Source organism: Lathyrus oleraceus, chromosome 7, assembly GCF_024323335.1.
Source record: "Lathyrus oleraceus cultivar Zhongwan6 chromosome 7, CAAS_Psat_ZW6_1.0, whole genome shotgun sequence".
NCBI lineage: Eukaryota > Viridiplantae > Streptophyta > Magnoliopsida > Fabales > Fabaceae > Lathyrus > Lathyrus oleraceus.
Genome location: NC_066585.1, coordinates 24726473 through 24742948, shown reverse-complemented (window position 1 = coordinate 24742948; position 16476 = coordinate 24726473). Strand labels below are relative to the sequence as shown.

Genomic DNA, 16476 nt, shown 5'->3' with positions numbered 1-16476 from the left:
AACCTCAAAATACACATGTGAGGAAGCATACAGGTGAAGTCCAAGAAAAATTCACCAAACGCGCTTTTTTCGCAAAAGCTACACGGGCAAATGAAGCGCTTGCAGTTGAAAAAGTGCTTAAAAAAAAAGCTCCATGCGAACATCACGTTCGTCATCACCATGACATTCACCAACCAACATCGCTGTTCGCGGACGCTTCACCATCTCGGACCGTTCAACAGTCTAACGCGATTCGCGTCCATCCACCATCAACAATCAACTACTCAAACTCACGAAATCAACAACATCAGCTATCCTAATCTACGGAGCCGAATCGCAACGGCATCACCGAATTGCTCGAGCATGACGAAAAAGAAGAACAACAACTTACCGGCGATGACGACGGGATGACGGATCGGTGACGGCTACGAATGGATCTGCAGAATTCGAAAGAAGAGCGTTGAGGACTACCGGCGGCGGCGAAAGAAGCTTCGGCGACGCGTTACTTGTTGATGGTGTGCGATTACGCCAGAAAGGTTTGGTGCATCACAGGTTTGATGAGTCACCGCGTTCTTCTTCCTTCTGTTTCAGTGCTTGCAATTTTCTTGAATTCGGTTAGAATTTCTCCTTGCCGCGAGCTTCGCCTCCACTTGTATTCAGTGCTCTTCTTCTTCTGCCTTTCTTGGAGTGATTCTGGTGAGACGTTGATCGTTGATGGCGAAGGTTTCGAGAATTCGTTACGGTGGTTGAAGATTCTAAGAGTATGGTTGAAGATTGATACAGTGAATGTCGTTGAAGAATCGAGGTGGAAGTGGTGGTTTAGCTCTGCCGTGTAGAGCTTCGAATGATGAAGCTCCCACAACAATGGAGGATGAGCGTGTACTGAAGGTGAGGATTGAGTGCAGAAGCTTTTTGGAATCAGGGAAAAATCTTTCGAACCCAATGATTGGCAATGATTGCCGCTTATATAGCACGATCCAAGAGCAAATTGGAGAATTGGATTTGGGTGGCTCAATCTCATTCGTCCAGCTGGCACTTAAGTGAATGAGAAGGTGAGTTTTGAATTAAGTCACGTGGGATTTAGAAAAATGAATAGCACGCTTCACTCTTTGATTTTTTCACTGAAGTCTGGATATTTTCATTGAACCAAATTGGTTTGGATCCCTTAACTTCCTGAACTGCTTATTGTTTTGAAACTCATTGCTTTGAACTGAACTGCTTTTTTTTGGATTATATGTCTGTGTTGGTACGCTTAGACAACTTGCTCTGTTTCTGCAGGTTTTCATGGTTTTTGATTCTGCAACAGGGTAATGGTTACGACTCAAATTCCATTTCTTGCCTTGCATTGCCAACTGTTATGGATTTTGCTGGTGTAGCCATTAGAATCACCTTGATCCTCTTTTGCAGGTAGCTCTGAAGTTGCAGTGGGATGCTTGGTTGATATGACTTAGCTCAAGTCAAATGTTCCAACTCTAGTCATTATGTATTGATCTGGTATGTATGGTTATGTATGCGTTGGACATGTTACCGTTTGTTTTGCTTGCTACCACATGATGCTTCTAACCCTGTTGTGCACTATTGATGCTGAATGGTGTTATGGATATGCAGGTTAGGTTCCTTGTAGCATGGCATTGCAGCAGGATAGGGTGTTTTAGTTCCCACCATTTCAGAAACTACACAATCAGAGATACAACTGTCACCTGCTAGGGAAGGTTTAACCACAACTCTGCAACATGATACGTGTCGGATTGCAGGTTGTATGCCCATGAGTTACTGCAGGAACGTGTTTGTAGCATGTAATGCATGTCCTGTTTTGGGTCTGCAATAGGGCTTGCTTGGATGTGACCAGCCTGCTGCAAGAATGTAATTTACTTGCAGTTTAGCTTGGTGCAGCTGCTGGCTCATGCTAGTTCTGCACAATAGGGTCTGCACCGTAATTCTGGTTTAGTTCCTTGCCATGCTCACTCCCTTGGCCTTGTTTCTTTTGGCAAGTCATGCTCCAACAAATCCATCTCTAAATGCTCTACATTACTTGGTGTTAATTGCCTTGAATTCTAGTATGTGGCTCACTTTTATGCAGGTTTTTGATGGTATTTAAATGCAGAAATTTGGTTTTGGAATGCAGAATTTTTGCTGTATTTTATGCAGAGTTTTTGTGTGTTTTATGCAGAGTTTTTATGCAGAATTTTGGATGCACTTTAATGCAGAATTTTGTTTATGCAATGCAGAATTTCTAATGCAGAATTTTGTTAAATGCAATGCAGAATTTCTAATGCAGAATTTTGGTTTTGTACAAATGGATATGGGTATGATTGGATAATGGCAATTGGTTTTAAACGGATAAACTAAATTGGATATGATTTGTGTTGAGTATTGGATAAAATGGATTATGGTAAAAAAAATGGATATGAAATTGGATAATGATTAAATTGGAATAAAAGTGGTTTTGAGGGATATGGAATTTGGATAGCCGTTAAAAAATGGTTAAATGGATTTGGTTAACTAGAAATGGATATGGTAATGAACGGGTTCTAAAAATAAAAGTGGATTTAGATTTTGATTAAATGGATATGGGTTAAACCAAATGGATACAAATGGATTAATGAACTTGGATTAAAATTGGATAAATGGGCTTAATGGGCTTATGAGATTTTCAAGATGAGATATGGATATGAAAAAATGGTTAATGGGATAAACTTGTGGGCTTAACAAAGGGAATGAATGGGCTTAATGCAACCACGATTAAATTTCCACAACCAAATCACCTTTTCAGTGATCAACTAGGATCATCCAACTCAACTTGAATTTCCAAGATTAATTCGAGAAGAAGAACGAAAGGATTTCTTCTTCAAGATAAGTATTTGTAATGACAAATGACCTTCTTTGGGACATGAAGGAAGCGTCTCAAACCATCTCTCGACCTCCTAGCCCTTAGTTGACTTACAATTGACTTGTATGGACCTCAGATAACTTGGTCACGCACTGTGGACTTTGAGCCTTCAACACTTGGCCAAAATGCATCAGAAAGAACCTTGGATCACGTAAGCCCTCTAGAACACCCATAGACCTTTTCCATCATGAAAATCCCTTGCTCTCTTGCACAGATGACTTCTTCTGATCAGTCTTGCCTGATAAAATGCAATATGCTATGCAATGCTAAGGCAATGTTAATGACCTAAAAAATGAAATGAATGTACAAAATGGTAGGGTGCAAATTTGAGGTGCTACATAGTGGACCAGGGAAGCTCTGCCGACATATTGTATTAGGACGCTTTTGAGAGATTGCGTCTCAACCATAAAGACTTGACCCCTTCAAGGGATCGTTGGTTGGATTCTCAAGAGAACAAGTGCATGTGAAATACCACCTCTCCACGAGGGTCATGTTCAGAGAGCAAGATCGTGTCAATGAAATAAAGATTAAGTACTTAGTCATTGACGTTGTTTCCTCGTATAATATGATTATTGGGCTACGAGCCTTTAAACGACTGAGAGATGTTTTACCTACCTTTTATTTGTGCATGAAATACTCGTTTCCCAATGAGCGGATGGGAGTTATTCGAAGAGACTAGGAAATCGCCAGGAAATGCTACGGAGAGAGCCTTAGGTTAAAGAAGGTTCATTTTTAGGGAGCAAAGGTAAAAAAAGGACAACTATGGAATCACGCAGCCCAGAGAGACGAGCAATATCCATGAGCCTTCCCATCTGCTCGCACAAGACGAGGGGCTTGAAAACAAAGGGAAACACCCTATTCCCCTTTAGATCCATCAGTTATATTTATGTTATCCATTTATATAATTGTTTTATCTTTTGTTACTTGTTTACCTAGTTGATATTTTTTAGGCGGATATTGGAACTGTGTCGGTTATAAGGACAAATTATTAGTTGGGATGCACTCTTTTCCCTCTGCGCCTTCAGGGGAGCGATGGTTTTTAATGAGGCATCCAATACTTATTTATCTATGTTTATTCATTAAATATTTATGTAGGAAATCCAGGTCCATAAGAGACAAATAATTATTATGCTGGATCCCCCAAGATGGGATCCTTGTCGTCCATAGAGACAATTATTACGTTGGATCCCTCAAGATGAGATGTTTGTCATCCATAGAGGAAATTATTATGTTGTATCCCCTAAGATGGGATCATTGCCGCCCATAAAGGAAATTATTATGCTGGATCTCTCAAGATGAGATCCTTGCCGCACATAGAGACAATTATTATGTTGGATCCCCCATGATAGGATCCTTACCGTCCATAGAAGCAAATATTATGTTGGATCCCCCAAGATGAGATCCTTATCGCCCATAAAGGCTGTTAAGAGATTAAATGTCTTATAATACACACTTCATCTCTTATAAAACACAAACAAGAGAGTATTAAAAGATTAAATATCTTTTGTCTAAATTTTAAACTAAACACGCGTTTAATAATTCATTTGAGAAGTCTTTCTCACGTCTCTAGGCAAAACATACGTGAAAACAAAGAAGCGTCACTTTGAAGCATCAACCAAACACACATATATTTGACATCAAAACAAACGGATGCTAAATACACTTTACTTTTTATCCTTTTGCTCACTCTTTGTTTTTTTATTACATATTATTTTGTTACTTTATCGATATTGAAATGTATAGTTATATATAAATTATTTTTCCATCTCAAAAAGACTTAATCTAAAATAACTTAGTTACTTATAATGTAATTAATAATTATCCTGAGTTGATAAGTAGAATTCAACAAAATCAATAGAAAATGTACTCTTCAATGACTCAAATGTTCTTCAAAATTGCCCACAAAAGCTCATTTGCCGTTACTTTCTCTATAGAATCTGGAATCCTAAAAAAGTCTCTATCTTTTTCTATTTGAAGCTGCAAAAACATGTCCAAATTTTGCATCATCACGATCGTGATATTGTATCATCGCGTCCATGATGAGAGCATCGCGGTCGCAAAAAATCCATTAGCAAGTGTTGCTTTCTCCCATTTTTTTTCTCTTATTTTCTCTAAGTCTCAACCTTTTGCAACTTTTGCAGTTTTGCTCATTTCTTCATCACATTTACTTGACTTTTACTCATAAGTCTATCAATTCCGTTAAAAATATTCGTCAATATTATGTGATGACAACGTGTCATCAAAAACCAACATGAAAATAAAAAAACGTCACTTTATAGTATTGACCAAATGAACCTATATTTATATCTCTTTAATGGAAAACAAAAATAAATTAAATACACCTCACTTTTATCTTTTTGTTTACTACTCTTTGTTTTTCTATTATTTATTATTTATTATTTTATATTAAAAACATATAAACTATTTTTTTATAAAATATAAATCAACACAATTAAAAGAAATTAAAATATAAGAGTTTAATATGTATGATTGGTTGGTAATGTAAAGTTATTTAATGTATATTCTATTTTTTTAAAATATACTCCCTCTGTTCCTTTATAAGTGTCACTTTCTTATAAAAAATTTGTTTCTTTTTAATTGTCACTTGCAAAGTTTAAGGTAGTATTAATTGCAATTTTGTCAAAATTACCCCTAGATAATGATTGCAGAGAGAGAAAAAGTAAAGTGAATGTAATAAATAATTAAGGGTATTATAGGTAAAAGAAAAATTATTATTTGAAAAGTAACAATAATAATTAACTTTCTTCGTATGTATAAAAAGTCAAAATATAACACTTAAAAAGGAACGGAGAGAGTAATTAAAAAATGACTTTAATGAAAAGATCTTACATTAATTTGCGATTTGTTGGAAATTGCGGTCATAATTCTAAATATAAGTTTTCTTACACACCAAAGTCAACAACTTCAACCCTTTATTTTAGCGCCAAAATTCTCCATATTTATCACACTTATTACTTTCACTTTAAAAATTTAATAAACCCTTTATCTAACTCAAAACAGAATCTCCTGTTTTAAACCCCATACACCTCATACAAATCAACCAATCACAGAATGACACGTATACCTCATCCACGAGTGCCGCGCGCAGGAGATTGTAATAAAACCTCTGTTATCTCATCGAAAAACGCCTTTAAATCCAACGGCTGAAAACAAAAGAAATTGATAGTTCTATGAATTTAGACCGCACGATGAGAACCTTGATCAAGAACCGCACGATGAATATGATAACAAGATCTAACCGTTGATTATTTACGAAAAAATTGAAATTCAAAAGCTTGTGAAAAAGAGGGAGTAGAAGAAGAGAAGAAGAAGAAGAAGACGAAGCGTCTTTTCTTCTCTTCTGAAATTTTTGGCAGAGAGATTCTTCTTTTCTGTTCTGTTTTCTGTGTTACTGTGTTGTTATTCAGATCGAATTGTTGAATCAGTTAGCTTTTGATTTCGGAGAATCTTCGGCTTCACAGTCCCGCGCGCCGTTTTCTGCTTTATGTATTTTTGATTTTGGATCTAAACCTCGTTTAATTTCAGCTTCTTTCGTTAATTGGAGTTAATTGTTCGTTAATCGTTGTTATTGATTGGGGGAATAATCGGTGAGTGAACTGAAAATTTTGATTTTGTTTTTTGTGTGTAATTTTTGGGGTGATTCAATGGGGGAAGGTGAGGGAAGTGATATCCCTCCTAAAAACCTACTGTTTGATTCCGTTTCGGCTTCGAATTCGAAGAAGCTTGCTAGGCAGCTCGATTTCAACAATTTTGGTGGGACTCAGGTGACTGTGTCTTTGCCGGAACAATCGCAGCCTCCGGCGACACTGCCTCCTCTTCCTTCAGCCAAATTGGGGTGAGTATTAGGATACAGTTATCGTTTTTTTTTCATGTTATAGTTTGAAATTGTGGAATTTTAAATTTTGTGTTTTGTTTATTATTTTGAATTTAAAATTGTTAGCAATGTTTTTAGTTTGTAATTAGCTTAATTTGTGTATTTGTTGTCATTCATTCTCTTTGTATAATAAGCTCTGTTGGATAACATGACTTTTTAGTTATGTGATGTCATGTGATATCCCCTTCTTATTGAGGAGATGGTTTAGTGTTTAATTAGGTTTCAGAAGCTTAAATTGGTTACGAAATTGACTTTCCAATATGGATTGTAGATTTTATCATTGTCATTTTTTTGTTCTGATTTCAGCTTTCAGCTGTTAAGAAATTAGATGCATGTGATCAGTAATTAATCTTATGTTCTGGTCGATTTAGTATATTTTGTTTTTTTTCCATTGAAGTGTAAGTTATTGGTTGAAATTCAATAATGAGCTTTTTTTGGACGTTTTTCTTCTTCATAAAATGCCAACAGTAGTATTCCTTTTTGAAGTTCTCAATTAATGTTTATCTGATTCAGGAAACCAGAATCTCCGAAGTCAAAATCAAGACCCAACTCTGAGGCAAAAGATGCTACTCCAAAGAAGCAAAAACAGTGCAATTGTAAACATTCAAAATGCTTAAAGCTGTGAGCAAAATTCTCTCTCTTACTTTCTCTCTGCACTTGTTGTTGCAATTTTGCTGCAACTTATTGGCTGCAATAAGAAGCTATGTGAAGCTAACATTCAAGTAACTTCTGCAGATATTGTGAATGTTTTGCGTCGGGAATATATTGTGATGGTTGCAACTGTGTAAATTGTTTTAACAACGTTGACAATGAAGCTGCTAGACGAGAAGCTGTTGAAGCAACTTTAGAACGCAATCCAAATGCTTTTAGGCCGAAAATTGCAAGCAGCCCTCATGGAACACGCGATAACAGGGTATGCAGGCTTAACTTTTTGAAACAGCTGATGCTGTATGTGATGTTTTGATTTTTTGTTTTGTTTTTGCATTGATGTCAGTTTGAGATATTGCATTTCTTAACTAGATCTGCTGTTGGACAGCATTGTCTATCATCTTTGGTTACTAGTATTGTTTTAGTTCAATGAGGATTTTTGTAGAAATTTCTGTTCTATTAGATGCATCATTCCACAGTGACCTTTTCTGTATGACTTTGAGAACCTTTTTTTCTGTTAAACATTATTACCTAGTGCAACGGTTGTATTTGTCTTTTATATATCACTATGTTGATGTTTTCAACCAGTTACTACCTTCTCAAATTATAAGTCACATTGCAAAAAAAATATCTCAAATTATAAGTCACTATAACTCCAATGCAACATCAATGATTTTTTCCCGAGTATACCCTCTACTATTTATTCTTCTTCTTTCATCCAATTCTTTTAATTTCTCTTTTCTATTTTAAGTAATAAAGGACAGTACTGTAAAGTCACACATTATTTCTCTTTCACATACAAGATTAATTATGTTACTTAATTTGTGTGAAATACCTAAAACGACTTATAATTTGGAATGGAGGGAGTATAATTTAGATAAATTCCTTTTGTGGATCTTCTTAAATGTTCTCTCTGTCAATGAAACCAGGGCTTTTCAGTTTTTGTTTTCTTATTTACATTGTTTTCCTTTTATTAGCAACAAGAGAATAAAGTCTATATAAATACCCACAATTTAAATGAAGTTATTCAGGCTATTGATATTTTCAACTGCACTCCTATAAGAGTGGCTATGCACCAGAAATTGGGCTTCTGATGGTATGAAATTATGACATGACAGGAGCATGTTATTAAAATACCTTTAAAATCAAAATACATGACATTATTTTCTGAAGCCAGTCATTGGTCTTGTATTGAAAAATGTGTTGTCTTTTCCTTTTTTGCTTGCTCAAAACAGTTTTCATTCTTATGCTTCTATGAACTTCAAAATGGATGTAGGAGGAGGCTGGGGAAGTTTTAATATTGGGAAAGCACAACAAGGGGTGCCATTGTAAAAAATCTGGGTGCCTCAAGAAGTACTGTGAATGTTTCCAAGCCAACATTCTTTGTTCTGAAAATTGTAAATGCATGGACTGCAAAAATTTTGAAGGAAGTGAAGAGCGGCAAGCTTTGTTCCATGGAGATCAAAACAATAATATGGTGTTTATTCAGCAAGCAGCCAATGCTGCCATAACTGGAGCTATTGGTTCCTCTGGTTATTCATCACCACCAGTATCGAGAAAAAGAAAAGGTTCAGAACTCTGGCCGTCCGTCAAGGATCCATCTGTTAGCAAGCTGGGACAACAGGTAAAACTAGACAGTACTACACGTAGTTTAGGGTTTTATTTTAACTTGGAAATTGGCTAAACCGGAGAAATGGAATTGAGACATTAGGAGTGGGGAACTGGATTCATTAGGAGTTGACAATTTCTCTCAGTTAAATTAAAAGATGCATTTAAACTTGATTTTGTGTCTTTATTCAAATTGATATATGGTGTGGTTCTTTTGATTTGGTCCAACGTGTCCATTTCAACTCAAGCCCATGAGGAGAGCCAGGCTGTCACAAAAAGCTATCATATATTAGAGAGGAAGACCTCATTGCTTTGATAAGTACAATATCAAGCTTCCATCTTTGCTCAATGTGGGATAGAATGTTGTACACACCTTCAGATGCTTGAGTTTGCGATGACCCAATCTGGTTGCCCACTCATAGTGGAATTCACTCTAACCTCTTTGATGCAGATTAAGGGTTTAATTTTCACATTGAATAGCATTTCCTTTGGCTTCTCAATCTTTGATTTCTCTTTCCCAAGCCTAGGTCCACCTTTACTGGTTTTCCATGAAAACACCATTTGTCATGATGACTCAAGCTCACAATGAGAGTGCATTCCAAAAGTTCGACGTTTTCTCATGGCTTAATTACCACTTTGAGTTTCTATATTTTCTTAATGTGGATCATTGTCAGCTTCTAATCTTATAATTGAATGAATAGAGAAAAATCAAGTCTATGAGTATGAGGCTGAAAAGCCTGCTTCAATACCATGATAACTTTACCTCTGGTCTAAAATAGTTCATCCCGAAGCTAAATTGCTAGTTCACATAAGCTTCCTGCAGTTGAGAGCGGAAGTTATTAAAGGCTTTTATATTACTCAATTTATACTCACTAACGTTGTGTTTTTATTTTTGTCATGCTTATCAGGCAAATCCTGTCAGAGGTCCTGGAGCACCCTCCTCATCCTTGTCTCCTGTCCCAGTTCCTCGTGTTGGAACTTCATCATTAGGCCCTTCAAAATTTATGTACAGGTAGGACCGGTTAAATTCATGAAATTTTACTTATATACTTGATTTAGACATTTAGTGATTAGCTTGATTGCTGTTGAAGGTCTCTTTTAGCAGACATCATACAACCACAGCACCTGAAAGAGCTGTGCTCTGTTCTAGTGCTAGTAGCTGGACAAGCCACTAAAACACTTACAGGTATATAGACATTTTAAAATTTTCAATCATCAATTGTTTTATTTGTTTTAGAAATACAAATACAGTTGCGTGTTTTCTTTCAATCTTCCTTATGTGAATGTACTGGTATTAATTTGGAAAGGATTTTTGTCAGCTCCGCATATGTTCCTTGCCTTTTTCCCTTTCCAAACAAATCCCAAGAAATTTGAGTAACTCAATTTAATGAGTGGACACTGTATATTATGGTCGATTCCGTGTCTTGTAAAATGAATTTTGTTTAATCACATCTGACAACTTTATAAATTAAAGCTCTAGACTGAATTACATCATATCAGAATATAAGAAACCAAACAAAATTTTCAACCACGGTAAGGTTAAGAATGTTTATTCACTAATCTCAATGGATTGACAAATAGAATAGGCTGGGGTGGGGGAGTTAAGGATTGGGGTGATAAAGAAGTCGGGGGTTTGTTATCCACTTCCAGTACAATATTAACATTGACTGTTTCAAAACAAAAGATAATTATCAAAGAAAACTCATCTCACTTTTACTGGCCTTGCTGACATTGTGGTCAAACTAGTTTGAGAATTTGATTTGCTAAATAATAAATTGTTGAATAGTAAAGACAACCTTTTTCAGATGTCATTTGTTGATTGAGCGGTAAACAACAGTTTCCTCTATGGGAAAAGCAGAAAAGGAAGTGTGATCAATTCTATGGTGCTCAAAATGTTTGGTAACCTTGCCCAGTTGGTAGTGTTGTTTTCCATTAGATAGCTGTCTAGTGAATTTGAGGTTAAGGAGAGTAACTAAGATACCTCTATCTTTAATTGATGTGTATTCTTTTGAAGTTTGAGTTATTTTTCAATTAAATTGACGATTCCAATTGTTACCAACCAATATCAACTTTATTGATGTACAATCTTTGTCTTTTCTCTCACCAATTATTGTTATTAATATGTGCAGACCAGAAAAATTTAATTGATAAGCACACAGAAGATCGGACAGAAACTTCTCTTGCTTCTTCATATCAAGAGCAAATGCCAAATCAAAAGGAAGCTGATGTTGAGAAAGCTATGGCTGATGATTGTTCTAGTGCAAACCAAACTGATAAAACCAGTCCGGAAAATTCCAGTTCAGAAGGTGTTGATGTTTCAAAAGGGAGGCCAATGTCTCCTGGAACTCTAGCATTGATGTGTGATGAGCAAGATACAATGTTCATGACTGCGGCCCCCTCTATTGGGTCAATGGCCCATGCTTGCAACACATCTTCACAATTGCCTCGTGGACAAGGAGCAACAGAAGTCTATGCAGAGCAAGAAAGAATTGTATTGACGAAATTCAGAGATTTTCTTAATAGGGTTATAACTATGGGAGAAATAAATGGCAAGTGAATAATTTCCTCTTCTATAGTTATAGTTTTTCTCTACAAAAATTTCATAAAAAAACCCATTAATAGCATTTGAACTTTTGCAAAAAGCTGCCTTCAACTTTCAATTTAGTGAACTGTGATATTGAACAACTTTTGAAAAATATTAATTTTACATCAAATATAGGGGTGATTCTTATTTTTGCTAGTTACAAGTAAAACTTTGATAAAGGATGAGTGAGTTGTAAGGAGCGTAAATTAGAGAAGAACTCATACAGCTGCCTCGGTAGGAAAGTCTATACCAATCTGATAGTCAAATAGCCAGCTGTTACAAACTTGTGAATGCATATTTAGACCTTCTTTCTATGGCTGTCATAACTAAAATGACTGTAAATCCATTTTCCGTAGTGTATTGACTTTTATGTGCTGGATTCATTTGTTGTCAGGTAGAAAATGCATTGAATACTTGCTCAAACTAACATACTACATTTATATTTTGCATATTTTTGCAGTACTTACCTTATTCTTTACACTTTAAAGTGCCTAATTTATATTCCTAATTTCAGAAACAAAGTGTTCTTCATTAGCCAGAAGTGAGTTAGAGGTTCAAAAGGAGCCAATCATCAAGAGCACTCAAAATGCCAGTACTGAGGCAGCACAGCAGCAGGGACTGGAAGCTACCAGCAATGGTGTTGCCAAAGTTGTCAGCAACCCCGCCACTTCAACATCTTTGGTCCCTTGTAGTCTTGTTGGGGAAATTAAGCCGAAGGTTGAAAAATAGATATAAAAGAAGTCTAACTTAGATGAGCAGAGATACCATTTGGAAGAAAATGAGAAGAATGTTGTGAAGGTGTGTTCTTTGTAATGGAAAAACAATGCCATTCTTCATTTTCTGGCTTTCCAACAATTCAACTCTACAGAACCATTAGTCCGACTGAGATTCATTTTCTTTTATCAATTTTGTTGTTCTAATTCATATATGTATCTGAATTAACTATTCAGCTTCCAAATAGCATGTAAATTACAGAGTTAATTAGTCATTGTATTCATAAAGAAAGAATTTTGCAGTTTGACCCCGAGAACATTATACACTGTTCCATTTTAATAGCCGACTTATGTCCGATGAGATTAATTTTTCAAATAATATCATAATAAGATTGGAAAACCAGAATATAAATTGTTCTATATTTGCATTGCCTATGATTCTTCTGCCATTTAAGTACTTGGATTGTAGAATCCGAAAACCTATAACTCACTAAACATCTCTTCAACGTCACTTTTTTTTCTTTAGGTTGAAATTTTTTCAGATTCTAGAATCTGAATTTGCATAACACCCCCTTAACATATTTGGTGAGAAAAGAAATATTCTTTTTCTTTTCACTAGATGGAATTGGTTGAAAACTTACTAGGGTTTAACGAAGTCATTGCCAATCATCTCTAATGACAAGCATTTTAAAATAAAAACAACTTCATAATGGTTTTAGTATATTTCTTCACCTCTTTGTCTCTACTTAATGAACTATCATCAATAATAGTTCCTCTTGCTTGGTTTGTTACAGCCAGCAAGCTATCACGATATCGTGAAATGTTGTCCCAGAAACTAGCACTAGTTCATCCAGCTCTATTCCAGATAAACTCCCTTCAGCAAGTGCTAGATCCTGTGCTGGATTCAATTCATTGAACAAGAAGAAAAAAAACTCTGGAAGGCTTTGCTTGATCCTCATAATACATTAATATTAGAAATGATTATGTTGCTCAAACTTTAAAATTTTAGAAATGTAACAGAAGGGCAAGCTGCAAAGAACTACACCATTCTTACCCCCCCAAAAAGAGAAAAAAACTACATCTTTAGAATACAGGGTCAAAAATAGGGGTTAATCACTTAATCCTAAACTTAGTGATTAGATTATATTTGTGACAGCATTTCCCTTTTTGTTAGGGTCTTGAAAATCGTCAAATATTCCAGCTGAAGTTGGTCTATCAGGTCGGAGCCTATATTGATCGGCTTGAATGATATCCTCAAGAATTTTATTAATAACATTTTCTTTAACCTGCATTCATTGAAAGATAACAAATAACTAAGAATTAAAATTAAAAAAAAAAGATGAAACCAAAATATCTTCAAGGATTAGAGATTTCTTGAGCCATGGTCAAATAACATAAGCTCGTTGCTTGATAAAATAATCACTTCTTTTTGTAATTTCATAAGAGCACTTTAATCAACAAACGGTTAAAAACCAAACAAAATACAAATCTTGTGTGAGGCTTGAACCTAACCTTAATTCCAATAGCAATGGCAGTTTTCAATTTAACAAGTTCACCTAATCTTAAAGAACCTTCTTTATTATCCTTAACAAAGATCACGGGCACACTCCTTGATGCAGCCAAACTTTGCAGATGCTTTGTTAGCCAACGCGGGTTACAGTCAGAAGCTACAAGCACAGCCTGCGTCATAAAATGAAATGCGAATATTTTCTCTTCAAGAGTTACTATAAAATAAAGCCACACCAGAAGGAGCAATATATACTTTAACCGAAGATTTACATTTTCTACATGGCAGAATAGAGGAAATCAACCTGAAGTTTAACTGAGGATGTTTTATAATTGCTTGTGACTGAAGGGAGGAGTTGAGCTGACTTTTCAAACTCGGCACTCGGTTTCATACGCTCAAGGACGCGAGTTACGTCATTGACCCCTATAGCAAATTGTTGCTGCAAATGAGCCATATAAATGTTATATATGGCAATGCAAGATTCATACAGATTAACTAAGTTCGTTAATATGATTTTACTTCGGAAAATTAAGTTGTCGTTAACCTTGATCCATATCTTTTCTGGCAAGGAACTTCCATCTAAATGTCTTGCGGATTCAATTCCCCTGCTCATCAGAATAACCACTTGCAAGATCAGGAGAGAAATTGCACAAATTATTGATTACTCACAAAAACTAAACGCAACTTAGTTAAAATGTTCACTCTAAAAACTGTTAAATCTTCATTCAGACCTTCCCATCAGCTTCAGTAAACATCACCATAGAGCAAATCATGTTAGAAGATTTTGATTAAAACACAAAACAACACATGGAAAACTAAGCCTATGTTTGGTTCCACAATGGTACATCCCAGAATCATGTTTGTATTAATCAATTTTTTTTAATGGCAAAATAATATCTTAATAAAAAAGGTGAAAATCACCAAAATACAAAAATCCCTAAGCATAAAAAGTGCCTAGATAGATGACTATCAAAGATACAAATAAAAATCCAACAATAAATAAACACCACAACCAATGAGAACAACAAACCAAAATCAAACAGAAAAGGCAAGGAAGAAGACCCAAGCAGCTAGAGATCAACCCTTAAAATTTAGGTTAGAGCTCATACCACCAGAACCACAATCGACAAATCAGATTCCACCAAGAGAAAAACAAAACCACATACCAGCACCTACTTCAGAACCAAAGCAAACACTCGACCGCTATTGGTTAAGGTAGAGCACAAGGTTCCATTTCCAGGAGGAAAAATTAGTCTTCTCCTCCACCACTATCCTAGTTTTTGTAACAACACTAAAGATGACATTATTACGGGCTCTCCAAATGATCCAGACTACAACATGTCAGATCATAACAAAACCACCCCTAGTCTTGCCGCTACCACCTAAAGGAAGGAAAGACCCAAAAAGGAGCCTATGGTCACTAGGAAAAACCACCTGCCAACGGAACCACTAAAAAATCTTATACCACAAAGACAAAACTAAGTAACAAGTGACAAAGAGATAGACACCGACTCAAAATCAATTCTACCCAAAAGCTAATATTTTTAGCTTCTTCTATAACATATAATTGATTTTAATGTAAACTAATTAGGTGCTTGGATACATACATACATACATATAAAAGCCTAATAGAATATGATAATCTAACAATATCCAAACATAAATAATTTTCAGTCCAACTCAGTTTCAACCAGAATCAATTTATTCAAAATCAATTTAGTCCCTACATAACCAAACACGTGACAAGTATTTTACCCAAGGATTGATTGAAGCAAATTGGTTAGAGTTTCTCCTTCATAGCAACTGCAGAAAGTAACAAAGATTAAAATAATGAACCTTACTTAAAGACAATGCTGATAACATAATAACAATGAACAAGAGCAAAAAATCACAGATAAAGCATGGAAATTGAACAATATAAGAAGGGAAAATTCATACTTAATTTCTAGGGTTGTTGAGTTTGAATTGTTTGCGTGCTTCTTTGGAGTTTTGGTATTGCTAGTACTACTCATCCTCTACTCTTAAATTTCCAATAACAAAATAGCTTCGATTATAACTCTTCAAACAACAAAGATTATTGGAATCGAGAGAGAAAAATTGAACATAGAAAAAGCGAGAATGAGCGAGTAGTTTGAAGTTTACACTTGTGATTCAAACTTCGTTCTCCCCTTTTGCTGCGTTTCAGATGAAATTAAATTCTGCACTCACTAAAATCACACATTTACTGCATCGGGTCACTAATGACCGTTCGATTAATGTTGATGATTTAATAAAATACATATTTCTTTTTTTCAATTTAAAATACTAAATTTAAATTTAAATTTTTTTATCCAAATATACTAATACTAAAGCGGATATTTTATCTTGCCCCCTCTAAAATCTAACCCGACACTTTTCGGTTTTTCATAATATTCATATTAACATTATCAAAATTTTGTCAAAAAGTTCAATCGAAATATTTGATGAAACAAATGAAATTTTTTATAATAATAAGAAAAATTGGTAGTGTATTTAAAAAATATGATGAAAAAAATTAATGTTTGAAAAAAATTATTGATTTTTTTTTGCAAAGTGTTAAAAAATCTGATAGATAAAAAGCACTGTTTTCCTAAATCCACCTACAGTTATCGGATTTTTAGAGGATCTGCAAAA

At 35.1% G+C, this 16476-nt stretch overlaps 2 protein-coding genes and 1 long non-coding RNA gene across 4 annotated transcripts; 2 read left to right on the top strand and 1 right to left on the bottom strand.

Moving 5' to 3' along the window:
* The first annotated feature begins 228 nt into the window (after nucleotides 1-228).
* Nucleotides 229-2223, top strand: LOC127100494 (uncharacterized). Of its 2 annotated transcripts, XR_007794423.1 has the most exons (4): nucleotides 231-1031; nucleotides 1258-1286; nucleotides 1387-1473; nucleotides 1588-2223. It is a non-coding gene; the product is annotated as an uncharacterized LOC127100494 (long non-coding RNA). The 2 variants fall into 2 exon arrangements; XR_007794422.1 differs by having other exon boundaries at nucleotides 229-1031; nucleotides 1258-1473.
* A 3941-nt stretch (nucleotides 2224-6164) lies between these two features.
* Nucleotides 6165-12634, top strand: LOC127100492 (protein tesmin/TSO1-like CXC 5). Its single transcript, XM_051037703.1, has 8 exons — nucleotides 6165-6725; nucleotides 7278-7385; nucleotides 7500-7677; nucleotides 8689-9036; nucleotides 9929-10032; nucleotides 10112-10206; nucleotides 11150-11569; nucleotides 12119-12634. Exons 1-8 carry the CDS (start codon nucleotides 6535-6537, stop codon nucleotides 12331-12333), a joined length of 1659 nt encoding a protein of 552 aa, XP_050893660.1. The 5' UTR covers nucleotides 6165-6534; the 3' UTR covers nucleotides 12334-12634.
* Nucleotides 12635-13260: 626 nt separating this feature from the next.
* LOC127100493 (uncharacterized) lies at nucleotides 13261-16061 on the bottom strand. The gene is made up of 6 exons (XM_051037704.1): nucleotides 15763-16061; nucleotides 15580-15627; nucleotides 14369-14429; nucleotides 14129-14263; nucleotides 13830-13997; nucleotides 13261-13603 (listed from the first exon to the last, which is right to left on the bottom strand). The coding sequence occupies exons 1-6, from the start codon at nucleotides 15834-15836 to the stop codon at nucleotides 13454-13456; spliced, it is 636 nt and encodes a 211-aa protein (XP_050893661.1). The 5' UTR covers nucleotides 15837-16061; the 3' UTR covers nucleotides 13261-13453.
* Nucleotides 16062-16476: the final 415 nt, after the last annotated feature.

What these genes read in the sequence shown, in the direction of transcription:
- LOC127100492 (XM_051037703.1), top strand. Translation starts at nt 6,535, where the DNA reads ATGGGGGAAGGTGAGGGAAGTGATATCCCTCCTAAAAACCTACTGTTT. An exon ending in CTTCCTTCAGCCAAATTGGG is followed by an intron (nt 6,726 to 7,277) that starts GTGAGTATTAGG and finishes TATCTGATTCAG; the next exon opens with GAAACCAGAATCTCCGAAGT. An exon ending in TTAGCAAGCTGGGACAACAG is followed by an intron (nt 9,037 to 9,928) that starts GTAAAACTAGAC and finishes CATGCTTATCAG; the next exon opens with GCAAATCCTGTCAGAGGTCC.
- LOC127100493 (XM_051037704.1), bottom strand. Translation starts at nt 15,836, where the DNA reads ATGAGTAGTACTAGCAATACCAAAACTCCAAAGAAGCACGCAAACAAT. An exon ending in CAGAAAAGATATGGATCAAG is followed by an intron (nt 14,264 to 14,368) that starts GTTAACGACAAC and finishes GCTCATTTGCAG; the next exon opens with CAACAATTTGCTATAGGGGT. An exon ending in CATCCTCAGTTAAACTTCAG is followed by an intron (nt 13,998 to 14,128) that starts GTTGATTTCCTC and finishes TTTATGACGCAG; the next exon opens with GCTGTGCTTGTAGCTTCTGA.